This window comes from Trichechus manatus, unplaced genomic scaffold (genome assembly GCF_000243295.1).
Source record: "Trichechus manatus latirostris isolate Lorelei unplaced genomic scaffold, TriManLat1.0 scaffold00042, whole genome shotgun sequence".
Lineage (NCBI taxonomy): Eukaryota > Metazoa > Chordata > Mammalia > Sirenia > Trichechidae > Trichechus > Trichechus manatus.
This window is the reverse complement of record NW_004443978.1, coordinates 7,852,544-7,873,902: the sequence shown is the minus strand read 5'-3', so window position 1 is coordinate 7,873,902 and position 21,359 is coordinate 7,852,544. Positions and strand designations below refer to the sequence as shown.

The 21,359-nt window shown below is 41.9% G+C and overlaps 1 protein-coding gene across 1 annotated transcript in view; it reads left to right on the top strand.

Annotated features, from left to right (window-relative positions):
- CFAP61 (cilia and flagella associated protein 61) overlaps window positions 1–21,359 on the top strand; it is a 324,874-nt gene that overhangs the window by 18,718 nt on the left and 284,797 nt on the right. Inside the window, exon 6 of the mRNA XM_004376425.1 lies at window positions 13,245–13,377. Coding sequence (XP_004376482.1) covers window positions 13,245–13,377 — 133 coding nt within the window. The remainder of the gene's footprint in view (window positions 1–13,244; window positions 13,378–21,359) is intronic.

Sequence of the window (21,359 nt, the reverse complement as noted above, 5' to 3'; positions counted from 1 at the left end):
TTATGGTAGGCGTTTGCAACAAATATTAAATTACCTAAAAGAAGAATGTCTCTTTTATTTCTCTAGTATATAATTTGATCCCAAAGAACAGCTTCAGTAAGGGCTGGACTTCTAGCCAACAACCCAGTAGTTATGTGGGAGTTCAAAGACGCGGTGAATGATGGGATAATTATAAAAATTTGAGTCTAAATTCATCAAATAAGCAAAGACTGTTAATTCATAGGGAGATAACTTTCCAAATTGTGCAATGGACAGGGCTAGCTACATAATTTGCAGGGCCCAGTACAAATGAAAATGAGGAGTCTCTTTTTCAAAAAGCAGGCAAATGTGTCATTAAAGGTACTAAAATATAAAGCTTTTTCCTTTTTTGTGGTCACTCTCTTAGTGTTTTTTTTTTTCTTTTGTAATTATTTGCTATTTAATGTCATCCTATGTAAAGAAAAATTAAAAAACCAAAAAAGAGTTCCAGGCTCCTAAGTCTTGGCTCTGACTGTGAGCTGGACACTTGCCGTAACCCCTGGTTTTCCATGTCCCTCTGTGCCTTCCATGGCCCGGGCCCAGCTTTCTCCCCAGATCACCTCTTGGCTCTTCTGTGCCTACTCAATAACCTTGAGCACTCAGTAACCAGTGTCCTGCCTCTGGCCACTTGGTTTAGGATCTGGTCTTGAAAGCCAGAGTTGGACAGTAGAAGTCAGATTGCAGAGAGCGGAACAAATGAGAGGTAGGAAAGCAAAACCAAGGGAATTGTCACCACTCCTCACTCTTTAGAGAAGTATGGTGGTGAACGAAAGTGGGCGGAGAGAGCGGACAGAAGCTTATCTGCAGGTATTGACCATTATGAAAACAGTGTAACATGGTCCCTCTTTTTACTCTCCATGTGAACTGTCTTAGTCATCTAGAGCCGCTGCAACAAAAATACCACAAGTGGATGGCTTTAACAAAGAGAAATTTATTCTCTCACAGTCTAGTAGGCTACAAATCCAAATTCAGGGCATCAGCTCCAGGGGAAGGCTTCTCTCTGTCAGCTCTGGAGGAAGGTCCTTCTCGTCAGTCTTCGCCTGAACTAGGAGCTTCTCCGCACAGGAACCCTGGGTCCAAAGGACGCGCTCTGCTCGCGGAGCTTCTTTCTTGGTGGTATGAAGTCCCCATGCCTCTCTGCTTGCTTCCCTTTCCTTTTACTTACCTGTTATAAGTTAAAAGGTGGTGCAAGCCATACCCTAAGGAAACTCCCTTTACATTGGATCGGGGATGTGACCTGAGTGAGGGTGTTACATCCCACCCTAATTCTCTTTAACCACAGGCAGAGATTATGATTTATAACACATAAGAAAATCACAAAATGGAGGACAACCATACAATACTGGGAATTATGGCCTAACCAAGTTGACACATATTTTTGGGGAATACAATTCAATCCATGACATGGACCATTTAATTTGTATTCTGAGATCCAAACAGCACGTGTCTAAAACAAGACTACCAAGGACTAGAATAAACTCAGGTACAAATCATCCACCTAGTTTGGAACAGGAGAAAAAGACTCTTCATAGAAAATGATTTCTCTTTGTTATTATTAATAGCTAAATGCTCACATTATAATCTTCTCCTTATAGTATGCTTTTGATCATGCGTTTTGATCAGGCATTCTGAAGAAAGGGAATTTTGTGAGTGAAATAACATTTTTAATTTGCTCTCTCATACCTTTTAAATCCTTATTCCTGATTTTTGAAGCTGCTGTTGCCAGCACAGGCAAATAGGCCTGCCAGCCCTTCAGGAGATTATGTTCCTTAAAAAAGTTTTTCTTTATAAAAGCATTCACAAGTAGGCTTTTTTTTTTTAAATGTTGTGAGAAATTTCCATAACTTACTTAGGATATTTTAAGTAGTTTAATAATTGCTATATATTTATCTTTATTTCATTATAAAAGCTCTTTTTTTCCTGCCCTTTACTAATTGTTTTGGGGGATGGTTTTATTTAGTAAATGGTGGTATATTCTCAAGGCAGAAAAATTTAAAAAACTAAAATTACCTGTTCTTCCATCCTTCTATGTGAGTATGTATTTAAGTACACACACATATGAGTATATGTATGTATATATTACATATATACACACACAAACATTATATGCGTGTGTGTGTGTGCTTTTATGTTCTGTTGATTGTATTTTTTACTTAATATAGCAGCTCAGCATCTTTGCAGGTCTTTTTAATGGCTGCGTGGTATTCCATCGTGTGGCTGTAACATAACTAATCATTCCTGATTTACTGATGTTTAAGTTGTTTTCAATGACAAATAATACTGTGGAAAAAAGCCTTGTACATATATCTTCGAGTACTCATGCTATTTTTTCTTTAGTATAGAGTCCTAGAAGTGGAATTTGTGAGTAAGAAAGAGTATATAAATATTAAATTTTTAAAATAGATGCTACCAAATTATTCAACAAAAATATGTCAATTTATATTCCAATCAGTAGAATCCCATGTTCCTATACCCCCCACCAGTGCTGGATGTTCTTAGTTATTAAAATTTTTACCCATCTGATAGGTCAAAAATAGAATTTTGTTTTAAATTACATTTATGTAAATATTTGTGGATTGGAATGCCATTTTAAATTAATAAAATACTTGAATTTAAAGTAATGTCCAATTTACAATGCACCATACAGGGGAAGTCAGCACCAATGGACTAAATCAAAAGCTAAGAAGTTTTGTGAACACAACCAAATGCTTGGAGGGACGGTGTAGCAGGGGCGGGGATCTGAGGACCATGGTTTCAGGGGACATCTAGGTCCATTGGCATAGCAAAGTTTATTAAGAAAACGTTCTGCATCCTACTTTGGTGAGTGGCGTCTGGAGTCTTAAAAGCTAGTGAGCAGCCATCTAAGACGCATCAATTGGTCCCAACCCACTGGCGCAAAGGAGAATGAAGAACACCAAAGCCATAAGGAAAGTATTAGCCTAAGAGACAGAAAGGGCCACGTAAACCAGAGACTCCATCAGCCTAAGACCAGAAGAACTAGATGGTGCCTGCCTACCACCAGTGATGGCCCTGATGGGAAACACAACACAGAATCCCTGAAGGAACAGGAGAAAAGTGGGGTGCAGAACTCAAATTCTAGTAAAAAGACCAGATTTGATGGTCTGACTGAGACTGGAGGAACCCCAGAAGACATGGCCCTCAGACTCGCTGTTAACCGAGAACTAAAAACATTCCTGGGGCCAACTCTTCAGACAAAGAATAGACTGGAACATAAGACATAAAATGATACTTGTGAAGAGTGTATTTCTTAGTTCAAGTAGATACACGAAACTAGATGAGCAGCTCCTGTCCGGAGGCGAGATGAGAAGGCAGAGATGGTCACGAGCTGGCTGAATGGACACAGGAAATCCGGGGTGGAAAGGAGGAGTGTGCTGTCACATTATAGAGATGGCGGCTAGGGTCACATAACAATGTGTGTATAAATTTTTGTGTGAGAAACTACCTTGAACTGTAAACTTTCACCTAAATCACAATTAAAAAAAAAAACAAAAAACAAGAAGTAAAGTAATGTCCAATTTAGAAACTATCAACATGATACACAGTAGGACCAAGATGTATCCTGAGGGATGATTAAAAGTATGTCTGCAAAGTAGACAGTTCTTGGGGTGGGGGCATGGGTTACAGGTAAGGGAGGCACTTTTTCAAAAGCATTTTCTTAAAGTGTAGGCAGTATATCTAATTTAGTTCTTGGGAATTGTCATTTTTTTGGAGCAATGTTAGGCTTACATGCTTTGAATGTAGGTGTTCAACAAGGCATTACTGAAATAGAGAATGTGCATGCCAATCTCAGGCTGAAACTGGCATGAACATAGGCAGCCATGGAAAACCTACCTGCTTTCTTCATTAGTGAGTTGACAGCATTGTTGACTTACTCCCCAGTGCCCCACTTCTCACTCAGGATGCATGTCACACAGCCCAGGGCCTTGATTGTCATCAGCATTTGGGAACTGATGGCTGTGATTTGGCCTCCCTCCTCCCACCTCCCTCACTCCTTTTTTCCTTCCTTCCTTTTACTTGAGAAAACTTTAGTGCAATGGACTATAATAACCTCCAAGTGGAAAAGGTCCTGGAAGCCTAAAATAAACCTTCCAGATGCCTTACCCTGACATCTTGCTCATTCAGCGTCTGCTGATTAACTGTCCTGCTTGCCTGGTCCAGAGAAAATCTGGAAGAAGCAAATCACAGAGGCATACTTATAGAGATAGCCCTGATGGCGAAGAGATGACAGTGGGTGCTTTGTAAGAGAAGAAAGGACATTCATGAAAAGACAGTACATGTATGCTGATGAATCCATGAGGAAATTGTGAAGTTATGAAAGTCAGTGACCTTTGCTTTCAGAAGGTGGAGATTTTAGAAAGCCCCCTATCCAGATTGTTCAAATTAGAGTGTTAGTGCTTGTGGGTATAGGATTTCAGTGTCTGGAAGATGCACTCAAGTGGACTGTCTTCCCTCCTTAACAATGCTAGAAAAACAGGACTTATTTCAAAATGTTCAGATGGGTGTGGTCCGGCTGCCTCGTTTCTCCTATTTTCCTCCGGTTTATTTTTCGACATCTGCTTCATCAGTAGTTACTTGCACTGATAATTAATGGTGAGGAAGACAGTTCTTAAGACACTAAACTGATGGAGGGTTTGAGGATGTAATTATCCTTCAGCCATTTACCTAGCAACGTATTCAGAACCAGTGAATTAATGTGGTAATCCTCTCTCCCCTTGCTTAGACTTGCTCGTGTGGAAAATTATGCTGTAATCTTCCCCTGTACTTAGACACTAATTAATGAAGTTACCGTTCTGTGTTGTGTATAATATCTAAAATAAAGCATAGCTGCCCCTGGATATACCTTTAAAACCTACAGTAGGGATTAATTAAAACCATCGGTGGTAGATTTGAGATGTTCAGATTCAGAAACTTGTGGAATGGTCTTTCTGGAGAAAAAGCCTACCTTTTTCAAGTCCTGCCTGTGGGCGAGGAGGACTCGGCTAAGGAAAGGATCATGTGCTGTCAGTGCTGTGATATAACTAGATCTTTAACAGGAATACTGCTTTTTTGCTGTTAACAATGGCCAATCAAATTGGGTAAACATTATTGGTTTTTAAAACAAAAGAAGAATTAGGACTTTAAAACATAAGATTACAGGTTTCTTAAATCCTAGCTTTTCACCTTTTAAAGCCATTTTTTATTAATTTATCTTTATATTATATTAAAGCAATTATTTTATAAGCATTTATAGTCTCATGCTTTTGAGAAATCCGCTTAAGTGAGTTTTCTTTAATCTACTTAAAACTAACTTCTGAGCAATCGTATGTAAATGCCCATTCTGATGATGTTAAAATTACGACTATCCTAAACCATTAAAGAAGAAGGGATAGAGCAGTTCCAGAATATCACCATTTGTCTTCTTGAGCCCTGATCAATGACCTAGCAAATAATAAAATTTGGCTAACCCTCCATCGGGAGCAATGTGTGGCGAGATAGACTTTTGGATCAGATCCTGGAGGTATAAATGGAGGGGGCCTCTAATTGAACTTGTATATGGTTTGAAGTCATTCAAAGAACATGGGAAATTTGGAGTTTTAAAACTTCCATACTGTTTGAAATCATGACATTTTCCCAGGAGAAGAAGCTAAATAGCTCTAAAACCCATTTTAAAGTTCTAAAATGGAATATATGGTTTAGAAATGAACCTGTTGCCGTTGAATCCATTCCAACTCATAGTGACCCTGTTGGACAGAGTAGAACTGCCCCGTAGGGTTTCCAAGGAGCACCTGGTGGATTTGAACTGTCGACCTTTTGATTAGCAGTCTTAGCTCTTAACCACTGTACCACCAGGGTTTAGAAGTGATGAATTTTATTTTCTTAAAGAAGACCACTAGAGGTCGCAAGAGATCTTGGAAAGAAACAGGTGCTTTGTTTTAGGAAAGTGACCCGTGTTCTGCTGTTAACCACTCATCTGAATAAACACAGGCTAGTTGGCACTAACTGTAAGTTCTCCTACGTTGAGACAGTGGTTGTGATAAAAGGTTAGTTTAGCCAGGACACGCTGTATCCTTTAGCACCACTGCTAACTGGATTCTCTATGAATTTTTTTCTTCCGAAACTGATTTCTTAAAAAAAAAAAAAAAAATCAGGTTTGAAGAAATATGATATTTATGGCATTCAACATGACATCGGAATCACCTCTCAACGGTACGTTTTTAAACGTAGCTAATGAAGTGCAAATCCTGTCTGGATATGGAAACGCAGCCAGACAGCAGAGAGGTTGTGCCAGATTGTGGACGCGAAGGAGGCCTACTGCTGCTGCCGGCTCCATGGCAATCCTTACGTGGGGGCTTTGCATCTGTGAACTCTTCTTTGCTGGCAAGGAACCCATGCCAACCTCCCTGCCTCAGGGCAGCTGGCCTGGGGGCCTTCCTCTAGGATTGTCATTACACAGCACAGTAAGCTAAAGTGATGAACAATAGGGTCTGCATTGCCACCAAGACCATGCCGGCTGCTGGAGAGAGAGCTGTGGTGTCTCTGGCATCAACACCATCCTTGAGAGCCTGGCTAATGACTCAGCAGGAAAGAGGAGCGAGTGGGGTCCTTCCAGGGCGGCAGTGGGGTCCAGCAGGTCCACGCCACCCTTGGCTTTCCTTGCCATGGCAAAGGAGGGCACTTTAGAGGGCCTCTTTGAGTGCGTTCTCAGGTTCATGTGAACCAAGGTGTAGTGGACATCCACACTGGAAGTAAGGTGTCCTTGAGAGGCTGGTGATTTTCCTAAGCCTTTGCTTTTACTCCATTTTCACCTGGTACATTTTTCAGAGTCCAATGAAGATTTGGGTGCCTGAGAGATCAGTCTGTCTTTATGGGATGTACCTTTTTTTTTTCCCTTCAAACAAATTGAAATAAAATATTCTATAAATGTCTATACTAACAAGCACACCATTGCCTCCTCCTAGCCACATTCTGAGTGGAAGATATACAGGAATGTTGCTTTTCACTTAGAGAATTGGGTCGTTTCCATTGTACTTTATGTTGGTAAACTACAACCTTCCACAGTCATCACCAGAGAAACGCTGTGTGTCACACAAACGTGGGGTACATTGCGTGCGGGCCAAATTCACAGGACGAAGCAGTACTGCTTGTATCCGCCCTGGCAGGTGGCCCTCCTGCCTCCGGGCACTCACATTCGAACATCTTACTGGATGAATTGTTTTCAGTAGCCGGGTGTTTTGTTTCTGTGGGGCTGGACTTTATCATATGCCATTTGAGACTATGAGAGGCTGATGTCATACTTATCATTAGCACTTGGGGCTGATGCAAGATCATAAATTATCAATTACCCCAAGGAATGCATTTAGCAGAACAAGTTCCTCTTTATCCATTTTGGGGAATGGCTTAAGGGAGAGACTCTTCAGAACTCCGAGACTTGGGTGTTTTCTTTTTATTTTTTCCCAGAAGAGTTAGTACTGAGGTATGATTGTGGATAACTTTGTTAATAGGCTGTTGAGGGCTTTTGATTAGGCTGATGGCCCTGGGTCTGTCTAAACTTTTATTCCTGATTTTTCTATCCATAGAGTAATATTTTTGTGTCCATCATATAAATTAAAAATTCATGGCACACAGCTGATTTTGGAGTTCCCTGTGTGGTTGCTGTCTTAATCCACTTAAAATGATTAGGATATTGAATTATTTTCCCATTATTTAAAATGATAATAACTATCTCTGATAATAAATATTGATGCAACCCTTTATTTTTGGCAAAATGTTTCAAAATGGATTTGTTGGGTATTCTCTGCTAGAATCAATTTCTTTTTTTTTTTTAAACCAGTATCACCAAGTACTCTTTTTACAAGAGAAAAATCAACTCTTGTGGAGCCCTGGTGGCAGTGGTCAGTGGGAGCATGCGCTGTTTGTGCATGCAGCACACTTTCTGGGCTCCCTCACCTGAGGCTCTGAGGGCGGGTGTGGAACTGGCTGACAGGCAGTCTTTAACATGGCATCAGGACTGCAGGGTCAGATTGCATGGGGTTTTAGATCTCACTAGAGCTAACGCTGATTGAGTGCTTACTACCTGCTAGACACCACTCACATGCGTCCCTTGTGTTTCCGCGTTTTATCCTCACAACTATCCTTGTTCCCACTCAGTCAGTACAAGTCAGACGTAGAGAGGCTGGGGAGTTGCAAGGGTAAAACTGGGTTATGGAACAAGACTGGCTGTGGTCGAACTTCCCAGATGTGCCCCCTTCAACCAAACCAAACCTGTTGCCTTTAAATCAATTCCTACTCATAGTAACTGTACAGGACACAGTAGAACTGCCCCGTTGGGTTTCCAAGGCTGTAAATCTTTACAGAAGAAGACTGCCACGTCTTTCTCCCATGGAGCAGCTGGTGGGTTCAAACCACTGACCTTCAGTTAGCAGCTGAGTGCTTAACCACTGCACCACCAGGGCTCATTGTGCCCCTTAGGCCACAGTTTTCTATTCTGTAAAGTGGGTGCAATGATCCTGCCCACTCAGTACTGCCAATGTATGTGAAAACACCAGGTACATACTGAGCACCCAGTCCTTGCTGGCTGTTGCCGCTGCATCTGTGATGTGTAGAACTTTGTGCTTCGTGACACCGGGTGTGTGGAGAAGCACTGAGCTTGCTTCCTGTCCTTGAAGAACATGTTCCCTGGTTAGGAAGACACCGCACATTGTCCATAAGAAATTAGCACCAGAACTGGACAATATGAGTCCAGTGAATGATCCTGTCATTGGGTTCCCAGAAAGGGAGACTAGGAGGAGCTGCTAGAGGGTGTGGGTGGAGGTGAGCTTGAAGGATGCTGTGACTTAGAATAGGCTAGGGGTGTGGTCAGTGCGCTGGATAGGGACAAAGGCAGGAGGGAAGGGAGGTGGTGAGGTTCCCGTCTAGGACACTGACTAGATCAACTTGTGGAGTTGTTGGTGATAAGGGTGGAAAGATGGAGGCCTTAAAAACGGGGCTAAGCAGCTACTATTACTGAATACTTTGATTGAAGATTCTTTAGAAGAATCTTGATCAAAAGGGGGGAAATATGGAACAGAACTGGAAATTCTTATGGAATCCAGACTTGCTGGAGCTTCCCCCCGCCCCCCAAAAAAAGCTGGGAAATCTTTAAACCTTAAACCTAAACTATCCCTTGAAGTCACCTTTAAACCAAACAGTACTTTAACTTAATTAGCAAAGAATGTCAGCCTTGAGCATTGTGCTCCTTTAAAGAATTACCTATATGTGATCAAACTGGCAACAGCAACTCAAAAAGTTAAGTAAGAAGCTTAGGAGGCAGTGAATTTGTGTTAATGATGGTGAAATAATATGGAAAAGGATATCGAGAAAGGTGGCACAACTTGAAGAATGTAATTAATGCCACTGAAATGTGCATATAGAAAGTGTTGAATTGGCATATGTTTTGTTGTGTATATTTTCACCCCCCCCCCAAAAAAAAAAACAAACTCAAAAACAAAAACACTCCTGTGGATTTTCTGCATGTCCCAGAAATGGCGAAGAGCAGGCAAAAGTTTTGAGTAAGGGAGTGAGGTGGGGAAAGAGGGGCTTTAAAAAGCTGAGGGATGGTGGATAGAATGAGCTGATAACTCCAGTAGCTGATGGGAAGCGATTGCGGTGAATCCAGCTTCTGTAGGAATAAATTCTCCCATCCCACCCACTAGTTATAAATGTCCTCCTTTGTTATTATTGACCCTTTTTACTAAAGTAATAATGATGATGATAACAATGCCAATTAGGTAACATTTATTAAATGCTTGTTATGTGCCAGGGACTCTTAAAAGGACTTCACATATTATTATCCTAATATTTACTATTTTTGTTACATATGAGAAAACTGTGGCATAGAAGGCTAAATAGCCAGCCCAAGGTCACAGCACGGTCTCTTGACCTCTGCACTGACCTTCTTATTCTCTAGCATTTTCCAATCAGTGAGTTATTAAGAGCGTCACAGCCTTAGACGCATTTATCATGGAGCCTCAGTACACCCAGCCACAGAAACCATGGATAGCTGTCAGTGTGATCGCATGCACACAAAAACAGAGGGGCAAGTGATCAAGGACTACTTCTAAAAATTAGTGCAGAGCTGAAATAGCTTGAAAAATGACGATGGCGTCAGAGGTACAGCCATTTCCATTCCCCATTTTAAAAGCATAGTTGGTATTCGTTTCTGGGCACTTGTTTTGGACTTAACACCAGAGAATCCCTCTGATGCCTGGCAGGATGAGATGAGGATGCTTGGTGGCGATGACATCAGAGCCAAGCTGATCGTATGAAAAAAAGGATTCTCATTACCTGAATAAGGACCCTCTGCTGTCTCTCCTTCCAGAGCAGGAAGTGTTGACAAGAGGTTAACAGGATTTAACCTGGAGAGTTATATTGATCCCCTTCCCTCATTGTCATCTTCTGTGCATGCTTTTTTTCTTTTTTGTGCTGTGGTCTGTTGCTCTCCCCTCAGCTCTGATGTTTACAAGAGCAGAGACCTGCTTTTTCAAATATGCATTTTTTCATCCGGATGTTTATTGTTCTCCATGAAAAACCAACATCATTCCAACAGTTGTGTCACCAGAGATAAAGATTTCCTCCTGGGAGCAGGGTGGAGATTTTCATCCTGAGTCCATTGGGTTGTTCAGTTTAAAGGGTTTATCTCGGGAGCGGAGCTGTGGCAGGGACAAGGACTTGTTCCAGCAGGGGCTGGAGGAGTTGTGGCCGTGCTGGTTACACGGTTCATGGTATTGGCCGCTGGTGCTTGAGCCAAGGGCTCCCCTCTTAACCCTTTTGTTTGTGACATGCTTCCAGCGATGGTTAATGTTGGTGTCAACTTGGCTAGGCTGTGATTCTCAGTGGTGTGGCAGACACTATGTAATCACCTTCCATTTTGGGATCTAATGTGAGCAGCCAATCAGTTGAAAGAGGAGTTTCCTTGGGGGTGTGGCCTGCCTGCTGTGTATAAATGGATGTTCTGGCAAAGCTCACTCTCTTTTCTCGACCTTGAACTCTTCTTGTCACCTGACCTCCAGTTCTTGGGACGTCAGCCTGCAGAAGTCTCCGGCCTGCTTCCTGACCTGCAGATTTTGCATTTGCCAACCCCAGCAACCCCGTGAGCCGGCAGATGCCTTAGTCTGACCCCTGACCTGTAGATTTTGAGTTTGTCAGCCCCTGCAACCACGTGAGCCAGGAGACATCTTTATCCTGTTGCCTGACCCATGGATTTGGGACTTGGCAGCCCCCACAATTCTGTGAGGCATTTCCTCACAATTGTGTGAGTCATCTTCTTGAAGTGAATTTGTCTGTGTATATGTATTATCTATATACACTTCACTAGTTTTGTTCTTCTAGAAAACCTAGACTAGGATACTTCCCACTACCAATTTCCAAAATAAAGTGAAGTGTGAAAATGAAGTAAGGCGTTTGAAGTGAATTGACAGTTTAGTGAAGTACGTGAAGACAGGGCTTGGGGTAGGTAGCAGACCTACGCTCATAGCATGGCTCTGCTGCCAACTGTCTGTGCCATCTCAGAGGACATTTTCTGTCCCTGCATCTGGCTCTCCTCCATCTGTAAAATGAAGATGGCAATGTCTAGCTCATGGGGTTGCCCTGAGAAGTATAGCAACAGAGACAATTTAGATAAAGCCCTGAGCTTTATTTACATAGTGATTACCCAGTAGATGGAGCTTCTATTAACCTCAAAGAAAACATACTAGAATATAAAATAGGATGATGAAGATGGCATAGAGATGAAATAAAGGGAGGGGGGATAAAAATTAGCAGCCAAATCAGATATACTAGAAAAAAATAATACAAATCCAGAACATTTTTACAAGACAAATAACAGGGAAAAAAGAACAAGAACATCCTAGACAGGTGAAATAGAACACTAAATTCCACCAAGAATGTACTGAAAAGAAGAAAGGAATGTTAAATATGGCGGCAGTATGGAGTCCAAGGGCCAGCACCACCATGCGGCAGTAAACCTGGCTCTCCACCTTCCCCGCTGGTTGTCTTCCTGTGGTCACAGTTTCACGTGGATGTCCCCAGGAGGTGAGCCAGTACCTTCAAACCAGCCTTTCTGCCTCCATGAGAAGTTTGTAGGTGTCTCAGAAATAAAGGGTACCATGGCCCAATAGATGAATCTTGATCAAATGGAAGAAAATTAAAGAATTCAAATTCTTACTGGAAACCAGACTTACGAGACGCATTGAGACTGGAGGGACCCCCGAATCTGTTTCCTGGAAATAACTTTTGAACCTTGAGCCAAAACTATCGCATGCAGTCATTTTTAAACTAAACTGCGATTCAGCTCAATTAGTAAAGAATGTCTGTCTTGAGCATTGGGCCCTATTGAAGAATTACTTATATGAGTTTGAAATATTTGAATATTACTTGTATGAGTTTGAAATGGCAGCAGTAACTCTAAAGCACAGATGAGAACTTTAAGGGACAGAGCTAGTGGGAATGGTGACATAACGTGAAGAATACAGAAGAACTGCACTTGTAAGCTCATTGAATGGGTGTATGTTTTGCAGTGTATATTTTCACTAAAGATAAATGAATGAAGGAAGAAAATGATAAAGAAAAAAAAAGGGTACCATGGACCAGCATCTGAGAAATGCATAAGCAAAGTTAAAAATTCTTTATTGTAGTACTCCTCGGAGTCTTTAATATAACTGTGACATTCCAAGAGAGGACCTATAGTAGGCAACTATTTTTTGACATGTAGAATTATTTTTAGGGAGAAGAAGGGGCTGCTGGGGACAATATCAGAGAACAGTGTTCCATGGAACACATTTGAGAAATGCCATCCCAACTCCATGTCCTTTGGCTCACGAAAAGCTGCCCTACTTTCCACACCCATTCTGAGTGTGTTCGCTGCCTGGAAAGTTCTGGCTTCAGGTCTAGACATAGCAGCTTCCCCTTGTCTCCATTCAGATCTCAGCTCAGATGTCCACTCCTAAGAAGGGTCTTCCCTGACCACTCGACCCCGTCATTCTCCACCCCATGCGCTGACACTATTTGAAATGTTTGCAGTTATTTGTTTGTTAGGTTTTCATCACCTGGTTCTGTTGGAATGCAAGTGCGTGTCACGAGAGTGCTGCTGTGTCCCCAGCATTCAGATCAGGGTCTGGCGCGTAGTAGTTGCACAGCTGAAGAAGCAAATGAATGAATGAACATTGAACTTAAGCATTTCTCTTAAACAGGGTGGAAGATCATGATCATCTCATGCCAATATTTATGCGCTATGACACAGTTCTAAAAGAAACCTATGGAGAATACTTCCTGGCTGAACTAGTAGAAGCCCAAGACAAAGAAAATCATGCTGTTGTGTGTGAGGTTGGTGATTAATCCATCTAGAGATGCGCTTAGTGGGAGAAGCAAGAGAAAAGAGCCACGTTGCTCCTGGTTTCCCTGGGTACCAGACCACCAAGTCTCAACCCCTGGAACGGGCGCATCCCCACCATGTTCCCATGTCCCCATGCCCTTCCAGGTGGCACACCAGGCCAGCTTCTGAGCCGGGGCATCACCCCAACTCTACCCCCAGTGTCACTGGCTTTTGTGAGGTCCTTTCAAATGCCCAGGCTGCTGCAGATTCCTTGCCCTGTCCCTAGAGTAAGGGCTGGAGATAGGGAGAATGGAACAGAGCCTTTAGGTCATGGAGGGGCAATTTTCTGAGAGTCCCAAGATCTCAGAAGCCAGAGGTCACAGAGTAGCATCCTGCTGCCAGGTGCATTTGTTTGACTTGGAAAGTGATTGTTTTTTTTTTCAACTTTTTATTTTGAATAATTTCACACTAATAGAAAACTTGTAAGCACCTAGATTCCCTAAAAATTAACATTTTACTACATTTCCTTTATCATTCTCTTGCTCTCCTCTATGTGCATAATTTACATATGTGTTTTTTTTTCTGAACTTTTTGAGAGTAAGTTGCAGACAGAGTAGAATGCCCCTTTACCTCTAAGTACTTCAGTATGTATTTCCTAAAAACAAGGATGTTCTATTACATAACTACAGTACAGAAATCAAAATCAAGCAATTACAATTCATACAATCCTATTATCTAATCGACAGAAGATATTCAGACGCTCCTTATAGTCCCAATAATGCCCTTTATGGCAGAAGTAGATAAAGATCATTCATTGCATTTCAACGGTCAGATCTCTTAAGTCTCTTGTAATCATGCCAGTCTATCTTTTGTGACGATGACACTTTTGAAGAGTAAAACCAGTAACCAAACCAGTCACTGTCGAGTTGACTCTGTCTCATGATGGCCCCATGTGTGTCAGAGTAGAACTGAACTCCTTAAGGTTTTCAAAGCTGTGACCTTTCAGAAGCAGATCACCAGGTCTTTCTTTTGAGGCTCCCCTGGGGGGGTTCAAACCACCAACCTTTCACCTAGTAGTCGAGCACTTAACCATCGGCACCAGTTATTTTGTAGAATGTCCCTCGTTTGGGTTTGTTCAGTGTTTCCTCATGATTTGATTCAGGTTATATATGATTAAATTTTGTTGAATTAGTGGCTAACATTTAAAAATTAGGAAAGTATGTATTAAAATGGGAATTTGTAGCTTTTCTAGAAAGGTCAGAAGGCCCAGCCCACTGGGCCCTTATTTCTGCAGGACCTGATGAGCTGGAGCTTTGGAGTGGCTGGCACTGCAGCCAGTGAAGGGGCCCTTCGTCCCACATGCACCCACAGTGCCTGGGGCTTCATGGTCTCTTCTCTTGTGCTCCTGTTTTGTGCCAGCTTGGCCCCTGTGGGCAAGTCTGTTGTGACCACTGACTCAGGATATGTCCTAGGAGTATCCGAATTTTGGAGCATCCATGCAGAAAGACCTTATTGAGACAGGAGGTGGGGATGGAGGTAAAGGTACCAAACCTGTACCCTCTGAGTGCCTGCTGTATACCCAGAGGTCCAACCCCAAGGGAAGGGGCGAGAAGAGACAGAAAAGATTTCTGACAAGCCAGCCTCAGTGTGCCTTGGCCCTAAGCAGTGAGCAGGCAGGCCTGAGTCCTCAAGGTGGTGGTACATACAGCTCCTTGCTCCTCACAACTCTCTCCCATTCTCCACCTGCCTGGGCAGCCATCCAGGGCACTGTTCCCTTACATAATTGTAGCTGGAGATTGGCTCCTTCTCTGCATTTGCCCCCACAGGATGTGATAAATAAAACTCTGATTCTGATAGCTAAACATAAGTATACTGAGGTATCTTTGTTGTTGTTGTTGTTAGGTGTTGTCAAGTCAGTTCTGACTCATAGAGACCCTGTGTACAACAGAACAAAACATTGCTCAGTCTTGTGCCATCCTCACAATCATTTCTATGGTTGAAACCATCATTACAGCCACTGTGTCAATCCATCTTGTTGAGGGTCTTTCTCTTTTTCGCTGACCCTCTGCTTTACCAAGCATGATGTTCTTCTCCAGGGGCTGGTCCCTCCTGATAACACATCCAAAGTATGTGAGACAAAGTCTCGCTATCCTCACTTCTAGGGAGCGTTCTGGCTGTGCTTCTTCCAAGACAGATTTGTTCTTTCTTCTGGAAGTCCATGGTATATTCAGTATTCTTCACCAATACCGTAATTCAAAAGCATCAATTCTTCTTCAGTCTTCCTTATTCATCGTCCAGCTTTCCGTGCATACGAGGCGATTGAAAATATCATGGCTTGGGTCAGCCGCACCTTAATCCTCAAAATGACATTTTTCCTTTTTAACACTTAAAATGTCTTTTGCAGAAGGTTTGCCCGATGCAATACATCATTTGATTTCTTGACTGCTGCTTCCATGAGCGTTGGTTGTGGATCCAAGTAAAATGAAATCCTTGACAACTTTAATCTATTCTCCATTTATCATGATGTTGTTTATTGATACAGTTGTGAGGATTTTTGTTTTCTTTATGTTGACATGTAATCTATACTGAAGGCTGTAGTCTTTGATCTTCATCAGTGAGTGCTTCAACGTCCTCTTTACTTTCTGCAAGCAAGGTTGTGTCATCTGCATATCGCAGGTTATTAATGAATCTTCCTCCAATCCTGATGCCACATTCTTCTTTATATAATCCAGCTTCTCAGATTATTTGCTCAACATACAGATTGATAAATTTGATGAATGGATACAACCCTGACGCTCACCTTTCCTGACTTTAAACTACACAATATTCCCTTGTTTTGTTCAAACGACTACCTCATGATCTATGTACAGGTCCCTCATGAGAAGTTAAGTGTTCTGGAATTCCCGTTCTTCACAATGTTATCCATAATTTGTTATGATCCACACAACTGAATGCTTTTGCATAGTTAATAAAACACAGGTAAACATCTTTCTGGTATTCTCTGCTTTCAGCCAAGATCCATCTGACCCCAGCGATGATACGTGTCTTATGCTGGGTTCTCTAGAGAAGCAAAACCATAAAGCATATAAATATATACAGAGAGAGATTCACATCAAGGAAATGGCTCATACAATTGTAGAGGCTGGAATGTCCCAAGTCTGTGGCTCAGAATAGGGGCTTCTTCTGATTCACGTAGCCACAGGAGCTGGCAAACCCCAAATCAGCAGGTTGGAGAGTAGGTCTCCCACTCACAGGCTGTGAAGATCTGTGAATCCTGGGATCAGCAGATAAGCTGACAGCTCAAGTCCCAAGAACTAGAGGTCAGACAAACAGGACGCAACCGCAGGATCCAGAGTGAGCAAAAAGCCAGAACGACTGCTTATATTCGGATGCAGACCACACCCCCAAGGAAACTCCCTTCCAACTGATTGGCACTCACAGCAGATTCCATCACAGGAGTGATTACATATGAACACTAAGAATCATGGCCCAGCCAAGTTGACACACAATCTTAACGATCACAATATCCTTCATTTCACGTCCTCTTCTGAATCCAACTTGAATTTCTAGCAGTTCCTTGTTGATGGACTGTTGCAACCTCTTTTGAATTATCTTCAGCAAAATTTTACTTGCATGTGGTATTAATGATATTGTTCTATAATTTTCACATTCTATTGGATCACCTTTCTTTGGAATGGTCACAGATAAGGATCTCTTCCAGTCAGTTGGCCAGGTAGCTGTCTTCCAAATTTCTTGGCATAGACGAGTGAGTGCTTCCAGCGCTGCATCTGTTTGTTGAAACATCTCAATTCCTGATCCATGAGGTCTGGGCTGGGCTCAAGAATTTGTATTTCTCAGGAGTTCCCAGGTGATGCAGCTGCTGCTGGTCCAGGGACCACACCCTGAGTACTCTGTTTCTAAGCAGTAAAGCCTCCCTCCAAATGGCTTGTTACTGACTCATGCACGGTGACAGGGCCTTTGTTGGGAGCCTTAGGACAAGACACCAGTTCACACGTGAGCTAAAATGTTGTCCTTGCATTACCTGAGAAACATTGAGGCCATTTTTTATGGAGGCCTTTAAAAGAGGTTTGGAGCCCTGGTGGCACAGTGGTTAAGAGCTACGGCTGCTAACCAAAAGGTCGGCAGTTCGAATCCACCAGCTGCTCCTTGGAGACCCTATGGAGCAGTTCTACTCTGTCCTATAGGGTTTCTATGAGCTGGAATCGATTCGACAGCAAGCAGTTTAGTTTTAAAAGTTTGGTTTTATAAGCTTGGAATTAAGATTGTTTTTGACAGTAAGATAATCTTATTTTAAATGAATTTTTGTGCTGGCCTTTTGCATCTCATTATTAACAAACATGGATAGAGCACTTGGGTGCCCAGCCACGTACCTGAATATTTCATTCAGAGAATCACAAGGTTCAGGCAAAGATGATCACAAATTATGATTTTTTGCAAGTGGATATTTGACCTTCATTTTAGAAAGAGGAGCTTTGTTCCAGTTAATTGAAAAGCATTAAAAGATGAGAATTTAGCAGTTTTGCCTCTAGGATAATTTGTTTAGGGATTCATCATTCTTCATACACTCATTTCTCGTTATTTGTTAAACTATAAGAACTGTTTTAAGAATCTTACTTTTCTTGAAACTTAGAATCAAAAGTTGTCTTATTTGGCTGACACAATCAGTTTGAGGCTTGGTTATACATCAGTGGCTATCAACCTTAGTTGTGTATGAGAATCACCTGGGGGGCTTTAAAAAAAATCCCCGTGCCAAGGGACTTGTATCCAGAATAAAGAGCTCTTACAACCATAAAGAGACAAATAATCTGATTAAAAAATAGGCAAAGGATTTGAATAGATGTTTCTCCAAAGAAGATATAGAAATGACCAATAAGCACATGACAAGATGGTCAACATCATTTGTCAATTAAAAAAGCAAACCAAACCCATTACCGTTGAGTTGATTCCGACTCATGGCGACCCTACAGGACAGAGTGGAACTGCCCCATAGGGTTTCCAAGGAGCACCTCGTGGATATGAACTGCTGACCTTTTGGTTAGCAGCCATAACTCTTAACCACTACACCACCAGGGTTTCCTCATTAGTCAGTAGGGAAATACAGATCAAAATCACAATGAAATACCACTGTTGTTGTCGCTAGATACCTTCCGTAGGCCCAGACTCATGGCGCCCCGTGCACAACTGGATTGTACCGTTGTGATTTAAAGGGCTTTTATTGGCTGAATTATTGGAAATAGATTTCCGGGATTTTCTTTCTAGGCCATCTTAGTCTGGAATATCCTCTGAAACCTGTTCAGCATTGTAACAGCACAAACGCCTCCACTGACAGACAGGTGGTGGCTGCGCATGAGGTGTATTGGCTGGGAATCATACCCCGGTCTCAAGGCATGGAAAGTGAGAATTCTAGGATGGTTATAATCAAAAAGAAGCTCAGTAACAAGTGTTCTCCAGGATGTGGAGAAATTAGAATGCTCATACTTTGCTGGTGGGAATGTAAAATGGTGCATCCACTGTGGAAAACAGTTTGGTGGTTCCTGAAAAAGTTAAACGTAGAACTACCATATAACCCAGTATTTCCACTCCTAGAGCTGAAAAAAACATGTTCACACGAAAACGTGTACGTTAATGTTCATAGCAGTATTATTCGTAATAGCCAAAAAGTGGAAACAATTCAAATTTCCATCAACTGAAGAATGAACAAACAGAATGTGGTGTGTCCATACAGTGGAATCTATTTAGCCATAAAAAGGAATGAAGTACTGATACATGCTATGGCATGTTCGAACCTTGAAAACAGTATGGTAAGTGAAAGAAGCCAGACCGAAAACAAGCACGTATTGTATAATTCCATTTATATGGAAGTCCAGAGTAGGCAAGTCCATAGAGACAGAAAGGTAGATTGGTGGCTGGTGCAAGAGGGAAGAGGAGAATAACCACTAATGGGTACAGGGTTTCTTTCTAGAGGACTGAAAATGTTCTGGGATTAATAGTGATGATGGTTGCACAACTTGGGTGAATGTGCTAAAAAAAGACTGAATTGTCTGCTTTAAAGGATGCATGTTATCGTAGGTGAGTTATATCTCAATTAAAAAACCCTAATGTCAGGGATGCGTCCAGACCAATTAAACTGCTCTTTGCGGTGTGGGTGGGACCCAGGCTTCAGTACTTTTTAAAAACTCCCCAGATGATTCCAATGTGCGGTCAATGTGGCACACCACTTATCTACTGGTAAAACACAGACATCTGGTGACCAGCTGGATACATATGGAGCGATATGAGCATTAGTTTCTGAAGGTGAGAACTGGTCCTTAAAATTAGATTCTGGGGGTACTGGTCTATAATAGTTGTTCCTCCTACAATGGCAGTGTTTTTATTTTTTCACGTGTAGGTTTTTGGAGTATCCTTTAAGGACTGCTTTCATAATATTCTCACTCTGCCTTCAGCTCCAGGCTGATGATAAAAGGCAGTCAGGAAGCATTTTGTCTTTACATAATGAGACAGAAACTACTGAGAAATAAAAGGATTCATACAGATCCCAATAAGGACTTTTAATTACCAAACTGTACCTGTCTAGTTTAATCGTTCCTTGCGTTTTGTTTGGAGAAAGTTTTTAATTCTTCAGTGTCAAGGTGCTAGTTTCAACCTGTATCAGTTAATTTAGCACTTGTGAAGAGGGCTATAGGACCTCATTCCCCACATACTTTCTCTCTCTTGCCATATGTCACACTCTTTCAGTGTGGATAAGCATCAGAGGAAAGCCACAGCTGAAAATTACAGTCTCAACACTGCTAGGGTCCTTTGGTGTCACTGAAGAGGTCCATCCCAATCTGAGAGGCTGCGATACCTCAGATGCTGGAGACTTCATATAAATGAGCAAACAGATCACGTCTTGTTCTGTGGAAATGGGTCTCCAGCACGCCAGTGTAGGATCTGGGAGTATATTTCCAGCCTGAACTGAGCCATATCTGTGTCTTCAGCCTTCTCGGTTCCAGATCAATGCTGTTACTACCCTCCCACCTGCCCCCCTGGGCCCTTCTTCTTCCCACCACATGGGCTTCCTCAGGCTCACCCTTTCGGGCATTGGTGTGTTCGGGGCCAGCTCATTCTGGGTTGCAAGAGCTAATTGTTAAATCTTCAGGAATTTTTCAAACTAGTTGTTAAACACAACCGTTATTAAAAATTAAATTACATAAACTTACAGTGTGATAAATTATATTAAAATATAGTTAATAAATAGTCCAAATTCATCACTCCCTAATTATCTTGCTATTGTCTATGCTCTTGAGGTTATCCCTTTCAAGGCCCCTGGGGCATATAGTATCCCATCCACTTTTTATGCCTCTGGAGTTCTTTGGAAAGAGGGTAGCCTGATTTTAACACGTTTAACCTCAAGGTGGGAGCCTTTTGAAATATGTGAAACTAAAAAATCCTGAGTGGGAGCCTCATTTTTGTGTAGATTGAGCAGTCTTAGGTGATGCCTACCAGATGTGTGAATTTTCTAAACTTTTGACAGTTTACCTTTATTTCTGTCAGATAAGCCTCCTCACTATGTTTCCCAGTTGCTGTGTTCTTGTGACTTATCATGAGAATAAGTGATTGCCGGTCTTCATTCGGTCATAGTGGCCATTTTCTACTTTATACCATTCATTGTTTCCAGGTTGTTATTGGCTCCCTTCTTTTCTAGCTTCTGAACAGTAAATAATGCCTTTCCAATAAGGAATAACGCACTGCAGTGGTACTTTTCAAGAGATTCAAACTCCTATAAGTTATTCTAACCCTGCATTCAATGTTAGTACCCAGTCATTCCTTCCACTTGTAGAGGTGGAATGCACCGCTGTGAGCAGTTCTGCAGTATTCCAGAGTACCTGTTTCTGCTTCTTAGCTGTTAGTCCTGCTTTTGCTGTGAAGAATATATGGTAGTGGTAATCTTCCTGAAATTCAAATTCCTTTATTTATTTTGCCTCTAAGTACT